Source organism: Podarcis bocagei, assembly GCF_964188305.1.
Source record: "Podarcis bocagei genome assembly, chromosome: 2".
In the NCBI taxonomy this organism is placed as follows: Eukaryota; Metazoa; Chordata; class Lepidosauria; order Squamata; family Lacertidae; genus Podarcis; species Podarcis bocagei.
This window is the reverse complement of record NC_138126.1, coordinates 29,889,783-29,917,194: the sequence shown is the minus strand read 5'-3', so window position 1 is coordinate 29,917,194 and position 27,412 is coordinate 29,889,783. Positions and strand designations below refer to the sequence as shown.

The window sequence follows — 27,412 nt, the reverse complement described above, 5'->3', positions numbered from 1 at the left end:
TTCGAGCGGTGTTGGATTGGAAGAGCCCGCGCAACCGGAAGGAGGTCCAACGGTTTGTCGGCTTTGCGAACTTCTATCGCAAGTTTATCAAGGGCTTCGCGATGCAGACGGCGGCCATCACTGACACGCTTAGCTCCAAGAAAAAGAAGTTCATTTGGACAGAGCAGGCGGAGCAGTCCTTTCAGGCACTCAAGCGTCTCTTCGCGTCGGAAGAGCAGCTGCTTCATGTCAACCCCAGCAAGCCGATGAGGGTGGAGACAGACGCTTCGGACAGAGCCGTGGGGGCGGTCCTGCTGCAGAAAGACCCGCAGGGGGTGTGGCGACCGGGAGCGTTTTACTCCAGGAAGCTCAGCAAGTCCGAGCAGAACTACACCATATGGGACAGGGAGTTGCTGGCCATTCACGCAGCGTTCAAGGCGTGGAGGCACTTTCTGATCGGCGCCAAGCACACGGTGCAGGTTTGCACGGACCACAAGAATCTAGAGCACTGGCGCACGGCACAGTTCCTGAACCAGAGGCAGATACGTTGGGCTGAGTTCTTTGCGAACTTCGACTTCCGAATAGAGTATGTCCCGGGGGACACCAACATCATGGCAGACGCTCTCTCCCGTAAGCCACAGTATCTGGAGGACGCAACACCAGCGGCCGCCATGCACATCTTCGCACCGACAGTGTGGGCGTGCGCCGCGGCGACCGTGGACCTAGAGGCGGTGCGACGAGCGTTGCAGGGGGACTCCTTCGCACAAGCAAAGATGGCAGAGGTGCAAAGGGGCAAGGCAGCGGCCGACGGTTTCCAGCTAAGAGATGGATTGCTCATCCGTAAAGGGGCCCTCTACGTGCCGGGAGACGAACTTCGAGCCAAGGTGCTGCAGCAGCTGCACGACGCGCCCACGGCTGGGCACTTTGGCAAGGAGAAGACGGTGGAATTAGTAGCCAGGGATTTCTGGTGGCCTGGAATGAGAGGGGAGGTCGCAGACTACGTGGCGAGGTGTGACACCTGCCAGAGGGCCAAACCAGTGCACAAACCGCCGGCCGGACTGTTGGAACCGCTGCAAACTCCGGTCGAACCTTGGGAAAGGGTGGCCCTGGACTTTGTCACGGATCTGCCCAGCTCAAGGGGCAAGACGGCAGTGCTGGTGGTGGTGGACCTGTTTTCCAAGATGGCCCATTTCATTCCGTGTGCTAAGGTGGCCACGGCGGAGCAAACCGCCAAACTGTTCATAGACCACGTGTTCAAGGTTCACGGTCTGCCGCGGTCTATTCTGTCCGACCGGGGGCGGCAGTTCATCTCGAATTTCTGGCAGAAGCTGATGGGCTTCCTGAACGTCAAGATCAACCTGGCGTCGGCGAGACACCCGCAGACCAACGGGCAAGCGGAGCGGGTCAATGCCATCATGCAGCAGTACCTGAGATGTTATGCAAATCAACAGCCTGCGACGTGGGTGGATTACCTGCCGCTTGCCGAGTTCGCCTACAACAACACGAAGCACGTGTCCACGGGGGTCACGCCGTTCTTCGCCAACAACGGGAGGCACCCCAGAACCTTCCCGGGACTGGAAAGAATGGGGGAGGGGGAGCCGCAGACAGCAGATGCGTTCGCGTCGGAGCTGCAGGAAGTCCACGATCAGCTGAGGCGCCACCTGGAGCTGGCCAAGCACGCATACAAGGTACAAGCAGACAAGCACAGAAGGGTTGGAGAAGAGCTCCACGTGGGAGACTGGGTTTGGTTAGCAGCCCACGCAGTGCCGGCCAGGTCGTTGGCCAAGAAGAAACTAGGGCATAAGCAACTGGGGCCCTACCAAGTCGAAGAGCAGGTCAACCCGGTAGCTTTCAGACTGGCACTTCCGGAGGGTTCCAGGATGCATCCGGTATTCCACAGATCGGTGCTCACTCCCTACAAGGCACCGCACAGGTTCCAGGAACCCGGAACGGCGCCGAGTCCGGCCAGAGACAGAACAGGGCACGCGGGAGTGGCACAGAAGGAGCGCATCAACGAAGTCACGGAGATTTTGGACTCCAGATGGGGGGAAGAGGGGGTAGAATACCTTCTCGCCAAGGAGGGCACCCCGGCCAGTGCGAACAGCTGGGTGCCGGGCTACGCCTTAGATGAACCTCTGCTCAAAGACGAGTTTCACGCCCTCTTCCCACATAGACCTATGCCAGCAGACTTTTTCGACGACTGGCTTTTCACGCCCACGCTTTCGGCCAGCACGTTCCGGGGGTTCGACTCGGACGAGGAACCGACACGAGACGTCCGTTCCCCGGAGGGGTCACCCTCGGGATCCGCCTCAGAACCCTCGTATTGGTGGGACGATAGGCCAGAGGAGCAGTTCCGCAGAAAGTGGCTGGAATGCTCAGGACGAGCAACGCCGCCAGGAGGAAGTGAGGGAGAGACGGACATGGACATTTTCGGGGACGACCCTGGTTTCGAGCACGGCGGCACAGAGATGGAAGCGGAGGTGACCGTCGTCGACGAGAGCAGGGAGGAAGAACCGGAAGACTTCAGATGGAGGCCCGCCACGGGAAGCGACCGATATCCGACGTTCGTCCCTTTGCAACAGCAGCCCCCAGCTCCAGCACCGGAAGGAGGGGAGGGGGGAATGGGGGGCTTCGAGGGGGGGATGGATGTCAGGGGTTTAGGAGCAGAGGCACGGGCAAGGGAGGAAACAGAGAGCGAAGGGGAGGAGGCAGAAGAAAAGATGAGTGATGACGACGACCCGAGATCTCCTAGTCTTTCCAGTGAATCAGAGGATTCACAGAAAGGAGCACCAGTGGCCAGGGCAAGGGGGGAGTCAAGGGGGGCACCCCAGGAAGATAGAGCCAGAAGGGACTCAGGGGGGAGCAGCTGGAAATCGGGACCAGCGTCACCGCCAGGAAGCAGGGAAGAGGAAGGGAGCCAGGGGGGAAGCGCTGGCAGCTCACCACAGGAGGGAGGGCATGAGTCAGGAGTGACCACACCTCCATCGGGAAGCGAAGAAACGGTTAAGAGGAAGGTGGAAGGTTGGGCGCGCGCGCCAAGTTCAAATGCAGAGGAAGGCGGCGCAGTAAGCAGCCCCGAAAGGGAACCAGGTCCTAAAGCCCGGCGCAAGGAGGCAGGAGGGTCCGGGTCAGCGTCAGAAGAATCCCGGAAGGAAGAAGCCCCGGGGGGTAGAGGGACCCAGAGGAGGACAGTCAGGCGGAAAAGGTGGAGCAAGGCTAGGATATTAAGTTGGTGCTCACGGGGCGGAGACTCAGACGGAGCTTCGCCGATCTAGCTACTAGACGTAGAGTTGGCGCGCAGCAGCGTGAGAATGGAAACTGTAATTCAATAAAGACTTTTACTTAATGATCGCTGGCTAGCGTGATCCTCTGTGAGCTAGGATCTTCAAGCAGCTCTGACAGATGCGCTTTAAATATATGGTCTTTTAAAGTGGTTTGTCAGCGCAGGATGTGACAATGGTGTTTAGCCTGTAGGTGTGAACAGCAAGACTCAGGAGTGGTTTGGTTGTGGTAAAACTCAGCTTTAGAAATCCATTATGCTCTTCAGCTGACAACACACTTTGTGCAGCTCTGACAGTTAAATTGAGCTCTGTGGGTCACTAATGATTAAAATACTAATCACTTGTTTCTGAAGATAAAGCTGGTAAAATGTCATTCTGAGGAGCTGCTATAATAGGCCTATGACTGCGCAGGTGAGGGCATATCATTTATCGCTTCAATTCCAGGCATGCTTCAGAAAGAGATCACCATACTGAATGTGAAAAGGCTATTTTTGAATTTCAAGGTACCTCAGGGATTATGGAGCCTCACCTTGCATTTGTAGATAATCACCTGCATGTTCCTGTCCTCTCATCTTAAAATGCAACCCCCATCTCTTTGTATCAACTGGAATGGAGAACTGGATCATCATCAGGGAAGTGTGGCTGTGGGGTGATTTAAACTGCCTCTCCAGCTTCTCTGTCTCCCCAGCATAAAAAAAATAAAATAAAATAATCTGAAAAGAATTGTGTGAAAGCTGAACACCCATTTGCCAAGAGGGTCCACGGGACAAATTTCCTACCTTTGGCTGTGTCATTTTTAAAGCTATCTTACGGCCCTTTGAATGTTGCTGGACTAAAACTTCCACCGTCCCTGACCACTGGGAGCCAGTGCAGTTGGACCAGGATTGGTGCTACATGCTCAAACTGCTTTGTCCTGGTGAGCAACCTGGCCACCAAATTCTACACCAGGTGAAGTTTCCGAACCATCTTCAGAGGCAGCCCTGTGAATAACATTGTGTCTATCTAACCCAGGGGTTGTCAACCTGGTCCCTACTGCCCACTAGTGGGCGTTTCAGGGTTCTAGGTGGGCGGTAGGGGGTTCTACGGCACAAGCTGAATCCTCCTTCCATCGAGCACTGGTGGGCGGTAAGGAAGCTTTACCATCAAGAAAGATGCATTAGTGGGCGGTAGATACAAAAAGGTTGACTACCCCTGATCTCACCTAAAAGTTACCTGAGCACAGACGACAGTAGTTTGGCTATCTCTGTCCATGTTACATGTGCCACAATGTGAATTTACATGTGCAACACTTAAGATGTAACTACAGTCACCAATCTGGATGGCTTTAAAGAAGGATTAGACAAATTCATGGTAGATAAAGCTACCAATGGCTACTTGCTATGATGGTTATGTACTACCTTCATTGTTGAAGGAGGTATGATAGTAGGGGTTGTAGGTTGTGAGCAGTGCTTTTTTCTGAGGGTATGCAGGGGTAGGCATACCCCTAACATATTGTGAATCTAAGTTTGGCCTCATTAAGGGCTGGTATTTCAATACAGTGGTACCTTGGGATGTGAAAGGGATCCATTCCGGAGCTCCATTCGCTTCCTGAACAGAACATAAGATGTGACTGCGTGTCTGCGCATGCGCAGCTCACGTTTTGTCGCTTCTGTGCATGCGTGTGATGTCATTTTGACCATCTGCACATGGACGAGCGGCGAAACCCAGAAATAACACACTCTGTTACTTCCGAGTCGCAGCGGAGCGCAACCCTAAAATCTTATCCTGAAGTGTATTTATCCTGAGGTATGACTGTATGGGTAGGAAAATGAGAGTACCCCTAAACATTTTTTTAGGAAAAAAGCACTGGTTGTGAATATATATTTTAGGTTACATTGGTTTTCCCCCACAAAAAACCTAGGCAGTTGTCAGGTACTGGGCAGAGGAGGAATGGTGGAGACCGCATCGCTAGACTGGCCTTTCCAGAGAAGAAGACAGTTCAGAATTACAACAGGGGTTTGAGGGAGATCACAGCTCAGAGGCAGAGGAGGGGAAAAGCTGGGAAATAATGGGAGAGGAGGAGGAGGAGGAGGAAGAAGAAGCACCAGCAGGGGGTGACAGCTGATGGACACAGTGTCTTTAAGAAGGCATTCCAGACCCACCTCTATTCTAGGACCTGGCCAACATTGAAAGTGGGAGAACAAAGAGCTCAAAGGCAGAGGACACTTTTCAACACCTGCACCAATACACATGGGGGGGGGGGTGGAGACTCACTCAGGACAACGCCATTATTCCTAGAGGCTGCATTCCCAAGCCTCTCTCTGTGAATATTGAATAAAAAACAGATGTCCTGTGGGGGCAGTGGTGCCTCTGAATCCTGCTTGCTGGAAATTGCAAGTGGGGAGTGTGCTGTTGCACTCAGGTCCTGTAGGCTTCTGGTTGGCCACTTTGAGACCAGGACACTGGGCTAGATGATTCTTTGGCCTGATCCAGCAAGGTGCTTCTTATGTCCTTATGTTCATCCCAGCTGAAAGAACATACAGAGTTTATCTGGTAACAAACGAATGAGTATCTATTCTGTCATGCTGAGGTGTCGCTGAAGATACCATCTAGTAATGATGGATTTCAATTAAGGTGGTTACTAGCATGATCCTATACTCAGAAGCAATTGAATTCGTTGAGTTCAGAGGGACTTACTCCCAGGTAAGTGGATATAGGATTGTAGTTTAAAGCTCCAGGAAGGAACTAATTATAGAGATGTAGGGCCAATTCACATGTTGGGTGTGTGTGTGGTATTTTATCATACAGGAATGCTTGCCAGGGACCCTGTAAATGGCTGCAGGTTCCTGTTTCATATGCACCGAGTGGCAATCTGCGTCCCCTCTTGTCTAATGTGAGAAACGACCTTTGTAGCTCAGATTAAATCATTTAGGGAGCAAGCAAAGATTGGAAAAGCAGAGTTATATGAGTGATAACGGTAGGTGGCAAAGACAAGGCAGATGGAATAAATGTCGCATGCAGCCTCTTTTCATCAATATATCAGAGGCCCTGCTAAGAATAATTCAGAACCATCCTGCAATTCAAGCAATACTTTGTGATGCAGAATAGGAATTCATCAGGGTGTGTGTGTGTGTGTGTGTGTGTGTGTGTGTGTGTGTGTGTGTGCAGTGGTACCTGCTGATAAAATAATGACCGACTTCATTGATATTAATTTACTGATAAATAGCTAACTGCGCTATTCATCTGAACACAGATTGTAGCTATTCCATTAATAAGGGAAATGGTTAAATAACAGGGCTACAAATCCATGCATGGTTATCCTGGGAGATATAAGGGACGTGGGTGGCACTGTGGTCTAAACCAGTTAGCCTCTTGGGCTTGCTGATTGGAAGGTCAGCGGTTTGAATCCCCACGATGGAGTGAGCTCCCGTTGCTCGGTCCCAGCTCCTGCCAACCTAGCAGTTTGAAAGCATGCCAGTTCAAGTAGATAAATAGGTGCCGCTGTGGTGGGAAGGTAAACGGTGTTTCTGTGTGCTCTGACTTCAGTCACGGTGTTCCATTGCACCAGAAGCGGTTCTGTCATGCTGGCCACATGACCCAGAAAGCTGTCTGTGGACAAACGCCGGAAAGCGAGTTGAGTGCCGTAACCCCATAGTCGCCTTTGACTGGACTTAACCATCCAGGGGTCCTTTACCTTTTTTACCTATCGTGGGAGTAAGGTCTACTGAACGCAGCATGACTTGCTGCTGAGTAAGCTTGCCTGGGGCAGCAATGCAATAAACTACTATCAAGCTGCTATAGTTTGTGGTGCCCTATGCATTGTTCTAGAATGTCGTTACTAAAAGTCTGTCATTTGCAAGGTAGTGCAAACCATAGTACAGAAAGAGAACTGTTTGAGCATGCATTTGCTTAGATTTATAGCTTGGGCTACATCAAAGACTCAAGGCGCAAAGTTTCCACTTAGGGCCAACTAAATGTGTCCTAAGACAAAGCATGTCAGGGATATATTGGGACCATAGTCATGATCAGGGGTAGGCAACCTAAGGCCCAGGGGCCGGATCTGGCCCAATTGCCTTCTAAATCCAGCTCATGGATGGTCCGGGAATCAATGTGTTTTTACATGAGTAGAATGTGTCCTTTTATTTAAAATGCATCTCTGTGGGGCATAGGAATTTGTTCATCCCCCCCAATATAGTCCGGCCCCCCACAAGGTCTGAGGGACAGTGGACTGGCCCCCTGCTGAAAACGTTTGCTGACCCCTGGTCATGATGGCACGCTCAGTGGACCTTACCCCTTCCCTCTCTGTGATCTCAATGGAAATTGTCTCCTGTGCTGCTATTAGTGCCCATTGTGCCAAGCAGCACAGGATGAGGTGGTAAGTGTTTATAGAAGTGCATTTAGTGCCATATGTGGTTTGGCCTTTGCCTTGTATCTATGAGTTGCAGAGCCCTTTGGCTAGTTATTACTATGCTAGCCAAATGTACTGACCAGGGGTGAGGAATCTATTGAATGTCCAGATGTTGAACTACACTTCCTATCATCCTTAACTGTTGGTCCTGACGATTAGGTGTCATGGACTGGCTGAATGCAGAGGAGTGGTGGGAGGCATAAGCTGGGGAACCCCCAAGGGATGAAGGCTCAGAGCCAGGGGATTGGTGGTGGGATGACGATGCGTGGTCAGAGGGAGAAAAGGGAGCAGACTGGGAGGAGGTGTTGGAAGTTGAAAAGGCAACAGGTTTTAGTGAGCAAGAAGAAGCTAGGGCAGAGAGCGGTCCAGATTCAGAGGCAGGAGAAGAGGGAGCCAGGAGACAGAAGTGAGGTAGGCTGCTGAAGGATCCAGAGAAACTCCCCCTCCTGCTGCGACCAGCTCCCCTCCCCTCTGGTCTCCCACAACACAAAGAGGAATGAAGAAGGTAGAGCAATGAGATACAAGGCAACTGAGCCATAGGCTTCTGGGGAAGGACCCAGGGGAGGAGCCTTAGAGAGTGTTGAGAAGGCAGGGGTTTTCAGTTCTTGTAACTGTCTGATTGGGGCAAGACCTACGGGAAGAGTTGCTGTGATCACTAGGCCGTCACTGTTTTGTTTTCTTCGAATAAAGAGTTAACTTCACTAACAGAGGACAGAGGTACATCAGAACAAAATGTTATGTTTTTCCTAACCAAGAGTCTTCTCCAGTTGCCTAAAAGAAAGTGTTGTTAGAAGGCAACAAATCTCTGGCGTTCTTTATAAGATTAAGATACATGATGTGTCCATGTTGAGAATTCCTCTACATTCTTGTCACCATGCAAGCCGGAGGCAAGACGTTCATCACCCTTTTTTATTGTGATATCTCCAGTCTCCTCCTGACAGCAAAGCCAGTACAACCTTAACAGCACAGATTGAAAATAGCCTATGATTCATTGCTTCCCATTCTTTGCTAAATACATAATGATGTGCCTTCTTCAGGGTTGGCATGTGCCCTTATGGCAAAGGAGGCATTTATGCTAGATTTTGGGCTTTGCAGAAGGTGTCAAGCCATCAGCTGCTCAACTCCCCTTCCATCTGTTTCCTACAATGCCTCTTTACAACCACTCTGTACAACCACTCTGTTTTCACCCTTTTGCTAGACTGCAAGAGACAAGGCTGACTGCTATGTGCTTTCTGCTTCTCCTTGTGAACTTTAAGTCCTGGGTTTGTTTTCCGAATGTGCTGTGTAGGTTTCCTGGAGGAAAAATATATCTGTGAAGCTAGGCAGTCTATGAACTCTAGTCTCAAGGTAATCCAGAGCAAGAATTTATTGATTCCTGTTGGTAAACAGGAAATCTTGCAACACTCTCAATGCCACAGCCAGGCATTTCATTGGCTGTGGTTCAAAATAGGGTGTTGGAAAAGATGGATCCTTTTGATCTGATCCTGCAGAGTCTCCCCTCCCCCCATTTTTATGCCTTAGAATCAGATGATGGTGGTGGTGGTGATGATGATGATGATGATGATGATGATGATAATAATAATAATAATAATAATAATAATAATAATAATAATAATAATAATAATAATAATAATATCCCACCCATCTGACTATGTTTCTCCAGCCACTCTGGGCAGCTTACAGCACATAAATCAGGGATTCTGAAAGAATGTTAATTATGTGATTACATATTTCTCCTTCTAGGCACTAATGATTTCCCCCTGTGCTGGTTCTAGGCCATTTGAGATTGATTTTGTGCTGTTCTGTGCTGGTTTTGTGTTGTTGATTTTTTTTGATTTTTTTTTTTGCTGATTTAGTGGGGGAGGGGGTTAACAGAAAAAACACTAGGTGGTATACTTTAATATAAGTTTTGATTGTAGCTTGGTATTGTGTTATGAGCCACCCATATGACTTTGTTTAATGGGATGTTTATAAATGTCAAAACCAAACACCCTGACAGTGAATGTCGAATGTTTCCTACAATACAAATGTCATTTGTCACTCAGCTTTGCAAATAGCCCATTGCCAACAAGACAAATTTGTTCAGGCCATTGTAACTTGTATTCCTGAAATGTTGCTACCTTTCTCATCTGTAATGATGAACGGCTGCATAAACTCTCTCCAACCAAGTCTCTTCCAGATGTTTTGGGGTGAAATTCAACATAGCGCTCAGGTTTTATCAGCACAAGGACTTCTCCTTGTACAGTTCAATGCTCTCCCCCTCTCATGTACCCCAACATCTGTTCTAGGTGTTCCCCAAACCCTTGGAGCAAGTTTGGAACAGTCACAGTGTGCGTACGGGGAGGAGAGGAGGGACAGTCCCATTACGCAAGTGGACGTTGTTCCGCTCACACAGTTATTTAGCTGAATACTGCAGAGCTACAACAAAATATGTCTCTCCAATATTGGCCTCTACAGCCACAGCAGGCGCTGTAACTCTCCAATAGTTTGAATCACAGGATGATGTGAGCTGTAGTCCAAAATATCTGAAAGACTATCAAGTTGCAGAAGAATACTCAAGACTATGTTGCACATTCCCATATCAGGTTAAGCTGATCCAACAGAAAACATAATTTCCCCCATTATTTTCAATCCAAACATAATGTATGTACAAGCTGACTTGTCATTTCAGGTTGAAGCCCAAGTTAGACAATAACTTGGAGTGAAAATGGATGGTTAGAAGATGCATGACCTATTTTATCCCCCCCCTCTCTCTCTCTCTGTGTGTGTGTGTATGTGTGTGTTGCGGCACCACCACATGCCTTTAAACAAGCATTGTATGCAATAATCTTTATTTATGCGGGTCAAATAGATATATCACAATATTGAGTCATCCACTGAGCAGTCATACATTGGTTACAACAATCATATAAGTGACTATGCTGTTTTATGCTAAAATATGCTTTGAACATTTACAGCTCATACAATGATATCATAGACAGATACACTTCTATTTAGAAATGCAGATGTTCAGTTTTTACAGTGGTGTGTTCATCTGTAGGCTGCAAACTGAGTTTCGGGGGGTTGCAGGGCAGCTGAAAGGGATGCTAAGATGACCCTAGCTTTGCTGCGCAGTATCCAATGTGTTTTAGGTTAGCGGTTAGTGACACTTTCTCACCAGGATGAGTCTCAATCAGTGAGACTGAGGCAAGGTAGCAACTCAGTACTTAACTCCCTCCTGACCCTACCAATTCCCTGCAGTACATATGTGTATATGTGGAGACATGGAAATGTCTTTCCCCTTGCAGTGTGAGAGAGGTTGCTGCTCTCAAAATTTGGCTCCATTTTGCAGCATGGTTTGGGTTCTTTTGCTGCTTATTATGTGGAGTCCTGTCTATTGCTGGAGGAAAGAGAAAACAAAGCTTTCCACCTAGCAGCAGAAGTCTGGCTCTGTTGCCTTGCCATGGAGCTAAAGGGTTCTGCAGAAAAATGGCTGAGCAGAAACCATTTTTTCCCCTGGAAAAATATTACGCACAATTTGAGATCAGCATGATCTCTAAATTACCTTTACCCCGCTAAGGAAATGGCTGTGTTCTCGATTGCTGAGATCTTATGTGTTTGACACTCTCTTTCTACTTACGAATAGCACCAAATCCAGTATACATCATCATAACGACTGGACCAAACAGACGTTGAACAACTTTGAAACAGCTTAAAGAGAAAAACATTCTTCACCATCAATGGCCATAGAGGAAAAGTGTTTCGCAACAGCTCTGAATGTGCACATGCTCTGTTGCGCTATCTGTCAAGGTGGCGTTTGCCACCAGATAGTTTCACTTACTGATATCTGCACCTCTGTTATCCTAATTAAATAAATACCTTTGTAAACATGTAAACACAGTTACTTGGTCCTTATATTACACAGTTCACGTTCAAAGAGTCACAAAACATCAAAATATGGATTTAAAGAAGGAATGCTGAGCTCGATTAAACAAACAAATTGGTCAGTTTACAGCATATTATTTCTGAATGCCCTTTTAAGGAAAACTGTTTTAGTTATATGCAGCATTCAAGATTTGGGTAAGCCGTTGATCCAACTCTGCAAAATATATAAAATAGGCATACGTACATACATACATACATTATCTAAAACATTATATCAAACAAACAAACCAATTAAAAAGCAGTAGTAGTGGTGGTATTGAAAAAATCCCATATACACAGTTCATAACATTCTGTTGGCGTGAAAATGATGCAGCCTCATGCACTAAGACACTCTGCAAATTTGCTAATCAGGACAAATGTCAAATAAATTTATTATGTAGAAAAAACCCCAAAACCAAATATTGTAAACCAACAGTCATAGACAGGCAAAGTTGAAAACTTAGGCGCTACAATGCATGCATTGTGATACGATCAGAAATAATGCGAAAACACACATTTTGCTGTTCACCAAAATGCAGAAGAAAATCTAAAGCTAATTCAGTTGTGTTCTCCATATCATATACTACAGACTCGAGGCTACAAAATGCTGCCACCATACACATACAAATCTACCGTAAGGTTATCTATACAGTACATACAACAATTATTTACCCCAATCCACCACCTCTGATGACTATAACCTCAATCATCTACTCACAAGGAGAAGATGCTTCATATATAAACAAAATAAGAACCACAACCCACCTTCTTCGGATGGTACCCGTAGACCTTTGATTTAGATGAAATTCTGTCACATTTATCTAAAACTTGAGAAATCTGCTGCCTGCCACTGTGTTTCAGCTTTCCACACACAATGCTCAATGTAAGAGCTCTTGGAACTCTGTGCGTGCTAAATTTGATTAGCAAAGGAGGTGGGGCTGCTCTGTTGCTGCTGGCCAAATTCATCCACTTGGCCATAGTTGGTCTGCTGCCCGAAGCTGCTTCCCTGTTGGTTATAGCCACCAGTTGGCCCGTAGCTATCTTGATTGTAGCCACCTTGGTTAAAGCTGCCAGACTGCTTCTCCATGGTGTCTTGAGGGTGCCTCGTGCCTGAAGAATGCCAGCCAGTCTCCTTGAAAACAAACCAAATGTTTCCTGCCCAGAGAATAAAGTTCAAGAATCCGAAGACCTAAATGGGAAGTAAATCAAGACGTGGATATGAGACTATATTATGAGGCATCCTGTCTTTGTTGGTTGAAGGAATGGATGACATTACAGAATTCACATATTGTAGACTCAGAAGATCATGACAATATTTTTGGCTGGCACACTTATTTATGGTATGAAAAGGTGAAAGTTCATAAAGGATTTACAAATCATATAATTAGGAAAAAATTGTATAGAGTATGGGATAAATACAATAATTTATTAGAGGTAAAAACACCACTTTGGAAGCTATGGCAGTAAAGAAAAACAATATGATAGATGGGTTGACAACTTATAGAAATTTATTAAAACAAAAGGGAGGAGAGTATAAATTAAAAGAATTTAAGGAATTATCAGGGAAATTAACAACATGGATACAATATCACCATTGAATGAAGTATTTAAGAAAGATAGGATACGAAGGTTTGAGGAACAAATATCACAACTGGAGAGAGACCTGTTGGAATGTAATGTAAAAGTGCTGTCTAAAAATATTATTGGAATGGGAGACAAAGGATGAGCAAGTAAAATCCTCAATGATACATTGGGCAGTAGATATTGGAATAAAATTTAAAGCATGTTACGGTCTAAGAGAAAATTATATGAAAATGATATATCGATGGTATCTAACACCGAGTAAATTGGCAAAAATGCATAAATCTAAATCAAATACGTGTTGGAAATGTAAAGAGAAAGAAGGTTATTTTTATCATGTGTGGCGGTCTTGTAGTAAGGTTAAAGCTTACTAGGAAATGATATATAATGAATTGAAAAGGATGTTTGAAATAACATTTGAAAAAAACCTAGAAGCTTTTCTTTTGGGAATTATAGGGAAAGAACTACCTAAACCATATAGAAACTTATTCACGTACGCTACTACGGCGGCTAGAATGTTACTTGCCCCAAAATGGAAAGAAGTAGAAGTCCCAGCAAAAGAGGAATGGATACAAAAACTTATGGACTATGTAGAAATGGTGAAACATACTAGAAGAATAAGAAATCAAGATAAAAATAAAGGAATGGAAATGGTTTACTGAATATTCACAGATAAATTGTAAACAGATAAGAACATTGGCAGGATTATTGTAATAATCGGCAGTTTCATAAGAGAACATATTTAAAGTAGATGGATAAATGAGCAAATTAAGTTAATTTGGATATGCAGAAGATATTAGAAATAAATTTAAGGAACAGCAGAAAGAAGGGGAAGGAAGTCAAGTTTTGAAATGTTAGAATGATTGTAAAATTAGTGAAATGTATAAATAATGATATATATTTTTTAAAAACTCGATGAATTTTCACATATGGTTTTGCCATCAACCTGTGGCCCTCCTGACAGTGTTGGGCTCCAACTCCCGTCAACCTGGCCGATGGTCAAGGGTGATAGGAGCTGCAGTCCAGTGCCACCTGGGGGGGGCATGTTCCTCCTCCCAGCTCTAGATTGATCTAAGCCTCCTTCGGATCTCCATGCATGAAGAATCAAGCAACAATGTGCAGGTCAAGCACCTTCAGTGATACTGTGTGTCCTGGGTGCCCTCCCTGGCCCATGTGATTCTGAAGGGGGATGAGTATTTCCCAACAGGTGAGTAAGGTAGCCCCCTTTAGACGAACATCGACCATGGTGAGGAAGTGTTTGCCTGCACATACCTTGGCATCAATGGGATGGGGCTTGGTCAGCACATTCCCACTTGTCATTTTATGCGTTCAGACTGAAGAGGATTATTGATGCAGACAGATCACTCCAGCAATTAAGATCATGTTTGCTTTTCTTTCTACAAGCTCTTTGGTCTACACCAAGGGCCAAGCGTGTCATCCCATTAAAGCAAATGAAAGATTGATCTAGCTGATCCTAGTGTTTATAAACTGAGATCATAGGAGTAAACAGGAATCTACCAAAGGCTGCCTACAGCTTTCTTCCAGTAAGAGGACTGCTGGTCCCTGATTCAAAGAAGACTCACGTACTTTGGCAGGAGGCATTACACGCCTGTGGCCCCTGTTAATTATTGTGTGCATTATTAGATAAGATGAATCACTACCTAGTTGCCTTTTCTGATCGCAAAGATGTTAAAACCATTCTAAAAGGAACTCTTTTGCAAGGCAGATGACAACTCCCTTGGTGGAAGTAACAGTAACATTAGTAGTAGCGTTGGCAATCATCTGTAAGAATAGGTAAGTAAGAACTCCCTTTTACTCCAAATACTGCATAATCTAATTACCAAGTTATTTTGCATGCTTGTTCTCCAAGCTACTTTGATGAATGCATCTTGATTGTTAAGTGTGCCACAGCACCCAGTCTTTTAATCTTCAGGTAAGAAGTTTGTCATTTACTATAGTCGGTTGCTCAGATTATTATCATTGCTCCCTCTCTGGTGTTTATGCTTCACAGAAGAGCCTGTGAATTAGGTGAAGTCATGATGTGGTGCGTGTTGGACTCCAGTGGTTTGGCAGGGAAATAGAAAACCCAAAACTCTTGTCTGATCTCATAGCTAAGGACCATCCATCTTCTTCCATGGATGCTCCCCCCCCCCGGCCTGCCTTTCGATAACATAAAAGCAAATTCTTACCACTGAAGTGTTCAAACTAGACATAACTGGGCTGCGCACAGGCATGCACTTGTTTGACTGCTGCTTGCAAGCCGACATCAGTAAGAGCACTTCGTCGGGGTCTGTAGCAACTTTCACATCAGAGAGCCCTTTAGCCCAACCAGAGGAGCCCACGAGCCACAGGAACGAAAACACCACCGTCACAATGAAGTCCTACGAAAAGAAAAGAGAAAATGGAACAGTGCAGGTTCATGAGATGCCTGAATGGGGCAGAGGGGCATGGGGTACAGCCTTCTGCATTGTTTTGGTTTCAAAGTACTCCTGCATCAGTGTCTCCTCACATGTAGGCGATCAGTGCTCTCCAGTCGTCCCAACATCATGTGTTGTTGTTGCGTAATCAAAAGCGAGAGGGGCAAGGCAGCATGAGCTCTGTGGGGTGTTGGTGCAGTGCAAACACGGTGGCGGGAGCATCAGATTGTCTCCACCACAGCGCCTGCAGCTCAGTAGTGATGTATAGCATTGGGAAGGCAGGAGGGCAACACAGTCCCAACCACGCAGCCTTTCTGTGGCCATCATGGCAAGAAGCCATACCAACACATATGTAAGGAGGAGGTTTGGCGTTCAGCATACATTGGAGAACCAACAGAAAACCAGCGCTCTCTGGGATGTGGAGGAAAACATCAATCCTTCTGTGTGCATTCTACCAGAAGGCAAACGTAAGAATTACAGGCCCGAAAATGACAAAGCCTCAACAGGGCTCTGATGAGCGGTGACCGGAGTTCGGTTTCCCTCAGAGCTCGTGTTTTAAAGCTTCGGAGCTAATCACAAGCATTGAAACATTAAAGCGCTTTGTGGCAGGGTTTAAATGCTGGCCTGGAGGACTCTCACCAAGGCCTCCAATCAAAGGGAATGATTGCAGGCATACGGCTATGTTAGCAACAGAGTAACGTAAGAAAGTGGGTCATAGATGTGTGGCTCAAATGTAAATTTACCGGGGGGGAGGGGAAATGGTGGCTGGTGTCCATTGAGGCTGGTAGAGCATAAGGCATTGGGGCCACTGGGGGCCCCACCAACATCTGTATGCCCTCAGCCAGCCTTCATCTACCTCAATTTTGCTTGCTTTTGTACCTCTCAGCAGGAAGGAGGAATTGGCTCTGGCGCCACCTGCTGGTTGTCTCCCTGCCCCATTCCCTGTCAGTCCCAATGAGACAATACAAGAGAGGGATGTCATTCCGAGCAGCACCCTGCTGTGGTGCATTAACATGTAGTTTCACCATCTGGGAAGAACTGAGTTCAGATCCTGGGCCACTTCCTTTACCTCACCTACCTCTCAGGGTTATTGTGGAGATAAAAAGGGAGGCAAAGCAGCTACACCATCCAGAGTTCCTTCGAGAAAATGTGGCAGAGATGGGGGAGAAAGTGCAGATCAACGAAAAGGTTCCCTTTATACAGGCTACTGATTATCCAATTTGTCTCTCTCCTGAGACTGTATGGAAACACAACCCTGATTTATGCAGCGTGTGATAGCCCATCTAATTATTTTCAGAAATCGCAGGCAATGAAAATGTCACCATTACATTACAACCTTGGTACGGTTTATTACAATGGTTTATTTTCTGCTTGTGGCTAGTTCAGGCTTTATGGACTAGAAAGACATTACTGAAAAGAGCAGAGGAGTCAGTGCATTAAGATTCTGTCACAACCCCTGCTAATCAGGATTATCTGCCCTGAAAATAATGGAGCCCTAATAGTGTCAGGGAACTCAGATAGGGGGCCATCCGTCTTAGATTAGGTGCAGCCCATGACTTGGGAATGTCTTTTACATGTCAAGCGGAACCCAGGCAAGGGAATGCTGCCTGCTGAATGATGAAATATGCTTTCGACCACACCGCCCTGTTAAAATTAAGTGCGCAGGGAATGGTGCCCATACAGCTTGCTCCTATGGAGTTTATACATACTCAATTCCTCTTTTTAAAGCATGGGGTTTGCTATGGACAGTCCTACATGTCAAATAGGTGCTTCCTGAGATTAATTTTAGAACTTCTCTGTAAGTGTGTCTGTGTGCCTATTCCAGTGCTGTCTTTCCATGGGAGCTAATTGATAGACAATCCTCCTTAAGACTTGTAAATGGGGCAGATTAAGACTCCTCCACAAAGAATGAGGTAATTTTATTCATGAACCCTGATCATGATTCTTGCTGGCCTAAACAGAGGATATAGAGGGTAGAGGTGAGGCTGAAGAAACCAGCCTATGGAACAAAAGTCAAATTCACATGTCTATCGTTCTGCTCGCTTTTGCCTAGGACTTTGCCTGTCACTGGCATGTGGCCCCTGAGAGGTTCCACAGAAAGAAATGTGGCCCTTAGGCTTCTCTATCCCTGGTGTAAGCAGAGGCCATTTTTCTGAGGTGGATTTTTGGAAAACCGCAACGACTTGCCACCATGAAAAATGCCTTTCCCAGTCTCTGGGACTGTGGCTACAGCGGACAGCAACTTAATCACAAACTTTGTCTATGAGGCAAAGTTTAGTATACACAAGATGGTGGCGTGGCCAGCTGTTTACTGTATGACTATGATTTTACATAAGGCTCCTTCGCCCCCAATTTCACTGTTACCTTGTTCTTCTAGTTTGCAGCTGGAAGATAGGTAGGCATTTTTAACGTCCCTTGCTAAGGAACGTCTGTCAGTCACAGCTCCCTGGGCACGTTTGTTTAGAAGTCAATGCCCAGCTGAAGAGACAGAAAGCACTCTGCACATGGTCAGTGAAACGGCAAACTTTTTTTTTTACCTTTCAATTTATGTATGTGGAAGGAGGCACATGCTCCTATCAAGCCATGGAGCCTTTCAGTAACACTTGGGATATTTTCATTTAAAAAGAAAAGAATGTGCTGATGACCAAGATTCACAGCGAGGACCCTGTTTACTCAGAAGTAAGGCCACACATTCCCAAGCAAACAGGGTAGGTCTCAGTTTCACAAATTTGGCTGTGGCTGTGCAAAACACTATAAACATAAAGCACATTTAGATTGCACGACTTCCCCCCAAAGCATCCTGGGAACTACAGTAGCTAAGGGTGCTGGGAACAGTGGCTCTGTGGGGTGTTAAGTCCAGTTCTCAGGCTTATGGGAGGGGGGAAATTATCTGCTTTAAATGGTGTGTACACGAGGCGCTATTTTTCTCCAGCTCTGTCTAGTAACTGGCAGTGCTTGTATGCTTCTGAAGCAAGAAATCCACTACAACAGCATTCTTCATTCGTGGTGGTCATCCAGCCTCTGCTTAGAAACCTCTAATCATGGAGAGTCCACCATTTCCCAAGGTAGTTTGTCCCCTTGTCCGACAGCTCATGCCATCAGGTATGATGTTTAATGTTTCAGCTAATGATCAGAAAAATCCCCTTTTCTGTAACTGGAACCTGTGGGCACGGATCCTACCCTCTGGCGCATCAGAAAGCAAATTTGCTCCATCATCTGTGTGTGACAACCCTTTGCCTATTTGCAGCCTTCAGCTGCAAATGCCCCATTGATCTCAGTGGATCTCAGTTCTTCTGGGAAACTGAGACATCTGCAGGTTTAAAGGAGGCACAAAATCCTCATTAACATCAAATATTTATTGCATGCCAACAGCATCCTGTGAAACAATATATATATATTTGTGCTGGATTATTTAAAGAAAATGGAATTTTTCATTAGGGGGAAAAAAGACCGAATCCTGCTATTATTATTATTATTATTATTATTATTATTATTATTATTATTATTAAAGCTACCACTTGGCTGGAAAGGGAATAATCAATATACAATGAAAATAAAGGTTGTTTTAAATTCTCAGCGGAAGAAAAAGGCGTTTAACTTTTCATGAATAATTGATACAATGTAATCATTAGTATTGCTTCCAAAGCTTCACTTTTTTTTTAATTAATGAAATGTTGCAAAAGAGTTTTGTTACTTCGGGGAAATTTTAATGTTGTAAAGCCTCTGCGTTGATACTGTATTCTATATTAAAGCAGTCTCAAAGCACATTTCAGGACTGTTTGTTTTATATTGGGTATAGCTTTTCTAATTAATATTCCAGCAGCTCTGCAGCTTTTCGCATTGGAATTAACTAAGGCGGTGCTGCCAGACATCCTGCCAGCTCCTTCTTCAGTCATTCGTGGGGTGGATGGAGAAAAGAGGTTCTAATTTTAGCCTTCTGGCAAGCGAGGGGTGGGATCCAGGAGGAACCAGAGTCAGACCAAAGTAGAGTGCATTTGGAAGATTTGTTCCAGTCCCAGCAAACAGGCAATGGAACTGTACAGACGCCTCATTAACAGACAGAAATGATAAAAAGAATATATAACTGAAATATAAGTTAGTGCTATATAAAATGAAAAGTACAATGTGAGATGCAGATAATGATTTACTGAGTAAAAAAGGGGAGAAATGTGAAATAATTGGCAATTACAGAAACAATAGATGGGACATGGCAGTAAAATGGGAATATAAAGATTGGTGTAATCTGCAAATAACAACAACAAGAACAATAGTAATAGTAGTAGTAGTAGTAGTAGTAGTAGTAGTAGTAGTAGTAGTAATCCTTAAAAGGGATCCAGATAGACAATACCAAACTGTATGTTGCATCATTCTAGACAGAGATAGGGAACCACATGCCAGTAGTGGGTTGCACAGAGGCAGAATTGGACAAAGCAATACAGTGGTACCTTGGGTTACATACGCTTCAGGTTACAGACACCGCTAACCCAGAAATAGTACCTCGGGTTAAGAACTTTGCTTCAGGATGAGAACAGAAATCGCGAGCCAGTGGTAGGCCCCATTAGCTAAAGTGGTGCTTCAGATTAGGAAGGTTGATACAGTGGTACCTCGGGTTACATATGCTTCAGGTTACATACACTTCAGGTTACACACTCCGCTAACCCAGAAATAGCGCTTCAGGTTAAGAACTTTGCTTCAGGATGAGAACAGAAATCGGGCTCCGGCGGCGCAGCAGCAGCAGGAGGCCGCATTAGCTAAAGTGGTGCTTCAGGTTAAGAACAGTTTCAGGTTAAGAACAGACCTCCAGAATGAATTAAGTACTTAACCTGAGGTACCACTGTATAGGATCCAGAAGGATCTGGATGGAAAATTAGTTCTGATAAAAAAATTAGAGGGAAAGGTTTGAAAATGAAAAGGGTGAAGTTTGTGCAAAGCCGTAAATGAAAATAAAATAAGGACATAATATTATATGCAGCAGGGATTATATGCTGAAGAGCATATACATTGTGGTCCTGACTGATAGAGTCCCATCCATCCATCCATTCATCTCCTCTGCAATCTTCATTGCTGTGTTCAGCAATGATGTCAGACGACTGAATATTTCATTCAACCCTGGTGTCAAAGAAAAACAATACTACACCAGAACTCAGACTGACCCAACAGAGGGTATTCAAAGCGAGAGGCTAAACAAATGAATCAATAAATAGGAACAAAGCTGTCTGTGTAACGAACACTTACAATCAAAGGGCCCCTGTTGTTTTCACGGTATTTGTTCTGGAAGAAAATGTAAACCACCGTTGCGGCCAAGGAGTAGAGGAAGGCAAAGACTGCAATAGTGACGAAGAATTCCGCAGAAGAAGAGAAGTCGCCTATTAGTGAGAGTTTTTCTCGTCGTTTGCCTTCGCAGGTGGGAACATCAAAATTCACCTGGTACAACCTAAAATCCAGAATGAGAGGACAGAGAGTTGGATTAGTTTTTAATTAAGAAAACAAAACAGTTGGGCTGCCTGTGGGTGACAGTTATATGATCATCTCTATATAACTGCCCCATTCTAGAATTCAGTGGGTCAATTCCTGGGTCTTAAGCTAATACTTTTTTTTATTTTTACAAATGAATGACCAATGAGAAACTTAGAGATAGCAGCCATTTAGCCACTTCCAGTTCCACACTGCCACAGAACCACAGGCCACTTCAAAGCTTGCAAGGCAACACAACTTGTGACCTGCTGAGTTACATTGAGCCCACCAGCCACTGATTGCCAGGAGCTAATATATACAGTACTCCATTTTTCCTGCCTTTGGAACTGCCAAACCTGGAAGGCTACCAAGTATCTTGTAAGCCACTGAACATGACAGCCAGGCTGCACTTGGCTTAGTGGGGCACATGTTGAGTAATCTGAAGTAAAGGTAAAGGGACCCCTGACCATTAGGTCCAGTCGTGACCGACTCTGGGGTTGCAGCGCTCATCTCGCTTTATTGGCTGAGGGAGCCGGCGTACAGCTTCCGGGTCATGTGGCCAGCATGACTAAGCCACTTCTGGTGAACCAGAGCAGCGCACAGAAACGCCGTTTACCTTCCCGCTGGAGCGGTACCTATTTATCTACTTGCACTTTGACGTGCTTTTGAAGTGCTAGGTTGGCAGGAGCTGGGACCGAGCAACGGGAGCTCACCCCACCGCGGGGATTCGAGCCGCCGACCTTCTGATCAGCAAATCCTAGGCTCTGTGGTTTAACCCACAGCGCCACCCGCATCCCTTAATCTGAAGTAGGAAAGCACTATTTGATTCCATCATTTATGTAATTCCGTTACCAACACTTGTCACGTATACAGAAGAGAGGAGCAGAAGCACAAGGAAAGCCTTCTACTGCAGCAAAAACTCAGTGATGCTGCTGCCTAGAAATCTGTCCTGGAGAGCTCTGAACTTCTGGTGGATTGCCATAAGTTGCTTTGTGTTGCTAGTACTTATAGAAGTCTTCTGTTTTCGGACTGCATAAAGACTGTGTATTTAGTCAGTTTCCCCATCTAAGTGGATCCCATAGTTTCCACTAATAGTATATATTTGTATGTACCATACTTTTCCATGTATAAGACTAGGCTTTTTTACTTACAAATTATGTGAAAAACTGTGGGTTGTCTTATACATGGGGCAATCTCCATATTGTCTTAAATTGGAGTCCCTTAAAATAGGAACTTATACATGGGGGCGTCTTATACATGGAAAAATGTGGTGTTTGGCATTTATCAGCTGATGTATTTTGTTTCAATAATTTATAAAACCAGCTAGATGGCATGTAGTCTGTGCTTTGAGGTGCTGAAACATGCTTGACACATTTTTTTTTTTTTTAATATTAAAAGTTTGCTCTCCACATTGTGCTAGCATACTGTCAGGTTTTGGGAAAGTGGCTCCCTCCCTCCCTTTGGCTGTGGATAAGCAGAAGAAAGCAAAAATGGTCTCTTACCATTTAAATAGATTTTAATGATCACAGAGAAAGAACAAAGAGTCCATTCTCGGAGTAAAGGTGCTCCCAATTAAGGTTAACACCCCCCCCCGAGTCACCCTCGTCACTTCCTCGCCTTGCAACCTGATCTGGCAACCACTGTGCCTTCTGTGTAGATACCTTATCTAATCTCAGTGACCTTGGACTGATCAGCTGGATGTTTACCAGCAAACTGGAGTCTATGAACTCTCTCTCTCCTGATTCTTCTTCTCCTAGCTGTTCACCACCCAGTTCTTCCCAACTTTTGCCTTCTGAACTATGTCCCTCTGCAAACCACTGTTCCAAATCTACACTGTCCCACTGCTCCTGGGAAGATTCAGGATCCCGATCAGGAGCAGGGGGAGGGGGAGGCTCTCACCATTCCTCATCTGTGCAGCCCTCCTCAGCACGGTCCCTGACACATACAGCCGCACAACAACAGCTGCTTCTCTCTTTGCACACATCTCCCCTCACCCACACAGGCCTACAGGCCATGTGGACAAAACCATTTGGGCAGAAGAAAGAACTTAGAAGTGTGATAAGGATGCTTCTAAACAAAGCCAGAGCTTTCTGACTAGTCTTTAAGGTTTTCCATCTCAGTTATGCAAATACTATTCATCAGGGTTTATTGTCTTCTCATGGAGGGGGAATTCTCTCTTTGCATCTGCCTTTGCAATTTTGCAAAGCATGGAGACAAAGGCCCCCCCCTAAAGCTAACCAAGGTTACTGAGAGTGTTTGAAACAGAAGATGGACTAGGGCACAGAAAAACAAAAACACTAGATGGCAAGCAGCAATGCATAAACAAGTTGCTTCTTATGTATGGTAAATATAGAGGACACTCAAAACAGAAGAACTTAAATCCCATGGACTTCAGTAGGATCAGGATCTCTTTATCAATTTGATTCCCTCCCCCCTTTTCTTTTTTGCTTTCTCCTCCTGTGATGCTGCATTTTAATGTTTTAATTGTTTTAATGTTGTATTTTAATCTTGTTTTTTAAGTTGTATTTCAATCAACTTGTTTTTATTATTGGTTGTTAGCCGCCCTGAGCCTGGTCTTGGCTGGGGAGGGCGGGGTATAAATAAAATTTATTATTAATCCACACAGCACCCCTTGAATCAAGACCTGAGTAATCTTTAAATAGACTGCAGTGGCACAAACACTCTTACAACCTTGCTTCTCTATCTTCCAATCATTGCCCAATCACACCCACCCACAACATCACTGGGTAGAGGTGAACACACACATCACCTTTCCAGGATAGCCTACACCTGTTTTCAATTGGACATGCTGCATTTGCAGCATCAAAGTGACCTCTCTGGGGCACAAGCCTGAGTAGTGTGTATCAGTGAGTCGAGAGTGGATTTCATGCTCTTTATTCAGCTCATAGTGGTGAGGAGGAATGAAAGTCCTCTCTTATATACATTATTTACACAATGGGTTGCACGTGATTGGCTAATTCTGGAATTCTCCTGTAGGCCAATCAGGTTGTGGATTCACTTCCATCTGGAGCCGGATCGGGTGGCTCCTGTAGACCAATCATACTGCCGCATTGTTCTAGGACCAATCAGACTGCTGCATTCTGAATCCTATTGTTCTAGGACCAATCCGACTGATGCATTTTGGATCCTATTCAACTCAGTACATAACAATCAAGATCCTGGGCTTCTCGCTGATATCGTTCAAAGGAAAGTAAAAGAATACATTTGACACCAGGTTGGTTGCAGGAGTTGCTGGAAGGAGACATACAAGATGCCATCCAACTGCCTTAAGAACCCCACCCTCAGTTTGTGTAAGGTTTACTCCTTAGCCTTGACTTCACCCAAAGATGTCCTACAAGGCAGTGGGCATGAATTGTTCCTTGAGGTTCTTTTCTGATGAATGCAAAATACGCAACAGATTTGTGTTGTTTGTGGACTGAGTCCAGAGTCTCCATAGATTCTAGAATAAAATGTGTGTATGCAGCTTGGGCAAATATGCACATGATTGCATGGCACTTTCCTGTAACTTTCATCATTCATTGCTCCCTGACAACCTCCTAGCTTTAAATTGCAGGTGGTGTGTAATATGTAGCTTGCGCCTCCCTTGGGCTGCCCCATTCTTCCCTAACAGAAAACTCCTCAACACACAGAATGGCAGGAGTAATTGGAGGTATTCATAGCAGTGATGAACTATTCTTTGCTGTTCCTCGCTCTCTCATTACTCCTCTCAGTGTATGGCAGAAGCAGGTATATTCTGTTCTCCTGAGAAAGCTCCTCCAACAGACAGTCAAGCTGTGTTAGCAGACAGACTCATCCTGATTGGTATGCATCAAAATCATCTACGCTTTCAAAAATTAGAAAACCCTCTCATCATTAAGAGGAGCTAGCGTGAATCAGCTAAAATTAGTCTGAATGTATTCTCAAGGTTGCATTTGGTACAGGCACAAATGCACTATTGTTTCTGCTTTAGCATATAGGGAATGATTAGACCTGCATTCATTACACAGGTGGGGAAAACAGGCAAGCCTCACCTGGAGAATTGCATTTTGGATGGGTTGACTCAGTCCCTTGATAAAAAAAAGGGGGGAAGGGGGAATCTTTGGGTTGAAAATGCTGGTTCTCATTAGTAACGTGCTCTGCAAACAACAGGTAAACCTAGGTTTAATGTTAGCTGGGTGGTCATTGGCTCTCCAGCAAAAATTCTGTCCCACAATATTGGCTTGGTTGAACTGAGCTGGGCAAATGCTACATCTCAGCAGCAAGTTCTTCCACAGATTGTAGAGAAATGTGGGCTGGGTCCAATTAGGCTGGCAAAGACTGGTTCTCAGCAGCAGACTCCTCCTTACTTATTATGGATATATCCATGGGAAGAAATCTGAAATCTCCACCATGTATTCTCACAGTTATAAAGAAAAATAATGACTTGCTAGGTTGTAGCAGGATGTAGAAATGGAGTTTCAACCTCTGGAGTTAAAGAAAGAAGCCAGGAAGTTCTTTTGGAAAATGAGAAACAATGATTTATCCTACCTCTAGTTGGTTTGCCAGTTACAGCCATCCTGGGACAGGTGAAAGCCTGACTGTAGTTTAATATGTTCTAGTAACCCCCTATTTCGACCATTGCCATTTGTTTTACATGGAGCTGCCCTTGAATACACTTTGGAGGCTGCAGTTGGTGCAAAATGCAGTGAACAGAGTTTCAACAGACCAGACTATACGGGGTCATTAATTTTCAAAGATCTGTGCTGGTTGTCTATTTGTCATGAATCCCAACTCAAGCTTTTAGTTTTGACTTCTAAAGACCTGAATGGCTTAGAATTTATCTAAAGAAGGGCCCATCCCATACTGTCAACAGGATCACAACCTTAAGAGCTTGCCAGCTGAGATAGCTGTTGTCTCCACAACAAAATAAGTCTATCCGTTAGGAGAATGTCTATCCATTAGGAGAATGGATACACACAAAAATTGGTAAGATTCTGCAATTTCTAAGTTTTGGGTGGAATTCAGCGTTGCATTATTATGATTGTTCCACCAGTGGAGAAGTGGTGGTAAAGAAGGTTTACAAATGAGTGCAATTGGGTTGTGGTCGGTACAGAATTAGGATGATCTGAAAGATGAGTGTGCTGACCATCAGCACCAACTAGATAAGCAAGGACCACTGGGAAAAAAAGCACATTTCCCCCCCCTTAAGCATTTGATCCAGGCATTAATTTTCCTTTTTTATAAGCTCTCCATCTCTCTTCCACAACAGCAATTAATGGATTCGAGCATTCTAAACTCTACAAATTAAGTTTATGAACTGGAATCCACACTCTTCTCAAAGTACAAAGGCTTTCAGGATTTTAAAAGAGTGGAAACTGAAACCATACAGGTAGCTTGGGGAATTTGGGGAAGTGGAATGAGGACAATTGATAAGTTCCGGTATAATGCATAGTATAATGCATTAATGGAGAACAATTTTTGCAGCAGGCTTTGAAAAGCTGATCTGTAACATACAACCCCATCCCCTCCTACCTGCACATTTCTTTCCATTTTTTTGAGCTGGGGAAAAACATCAGTCAGAAATGTCGATTGAATAATCATTTACATACCCTATCCATCACTGCACTGAGCAGAGAACTAAATTAAAGTCTTCCAAACCATGGATAAATGTATTTTGGGTAACACAAATGGAGCCAATATTCTAAAGGATCGATTTCTTACATCCTGCAGAAATTAGTGAAGGGTGAAATCTGCCCATCTCCATTTGTAATGGGCTGGGGTCTTTCTAGGCCTTTGTAGAAGGTCATGGTTTTTCTGAGAGTACTTCAGAGATTGGGAGATACAGCCCTTCTCTAACAAAGTGCTATCCTAACCATGTGATAGTTGTGCTCTGTTATTAAGGCAGTTGTAAGCCACCCTGGGCTCTGGTAGGAGGGACAGAGGAGGTATAACCATAAAAAAATGAATGAATGAATGAATGAATGAATGAATGAATGAATGAATGAATGCACTGAGTCACACATTCATTTAATCTTTCAATCTCACTGCAAGCAGAGTTGTAATAAATACGGAGGACCTTACGGTCTTCAAATAAAAACTTCTTGGAGATCCTGGGCCACAGGCTGGCCTCAACCAGAGCCAGGGCTTTTTTGGCTGTGGCCCCGATCTGGTGGAACGCTCTGTCACAAGAGACTAGAGCCCTGCGAGACTTGACATCTTTCCACAGGGCCTGCAAGACACAGCTGTTCCACCAGGCCTTTGGCCAAGGCACAGTCTGACCCCCTCCTTCTGTAATCCTCATAGAACTCTAGCCCAATGGTTGCCATTAATTTGACTCTGAATTGATTTTAGAATGAATTGATTTTAGAATATATTTAATAATAATAATAATAATAATAATAATAATAATAATAATAATAATAATAATATCT

General features: G+C 44.9%; 1 protein-coding gene across 2 annotated transcripts in view; it reads right to left on the bottom strand.

Annotated features, from left to right (window-relative positions):
• Positions 1-10,923: 10,923 nt before the first annotated feature.
• Positions 10,924-27,412, bottom strand: part of SYNPR (synaptoporin) — a 161,389-nt gene continuing 144,900 nt past the window's right edge. For both annotated transcript variants that reach the window (XM_081184346.1, XM_081184347.1), the window contains 3 exons: positions 20,784-20,982; positions 15,321-15,512; positions 10,924-12,739 (listed from right to left, as the gene is read on the bottom strand). In XM_081184346.1, coding sequence (XP_081040472.1) covers positions 12,461-12,739; positions 15,321-15,512; positions 20,784-20,982 — 670 coding nt within the window. In that variant the 3' untranslated portion in view covers positions 10,924-12,460. The remainder of the gene's footprint in view (positions 12,740-15,320; positions 15,513-20,783; positions 20,983-27,412) is intronic.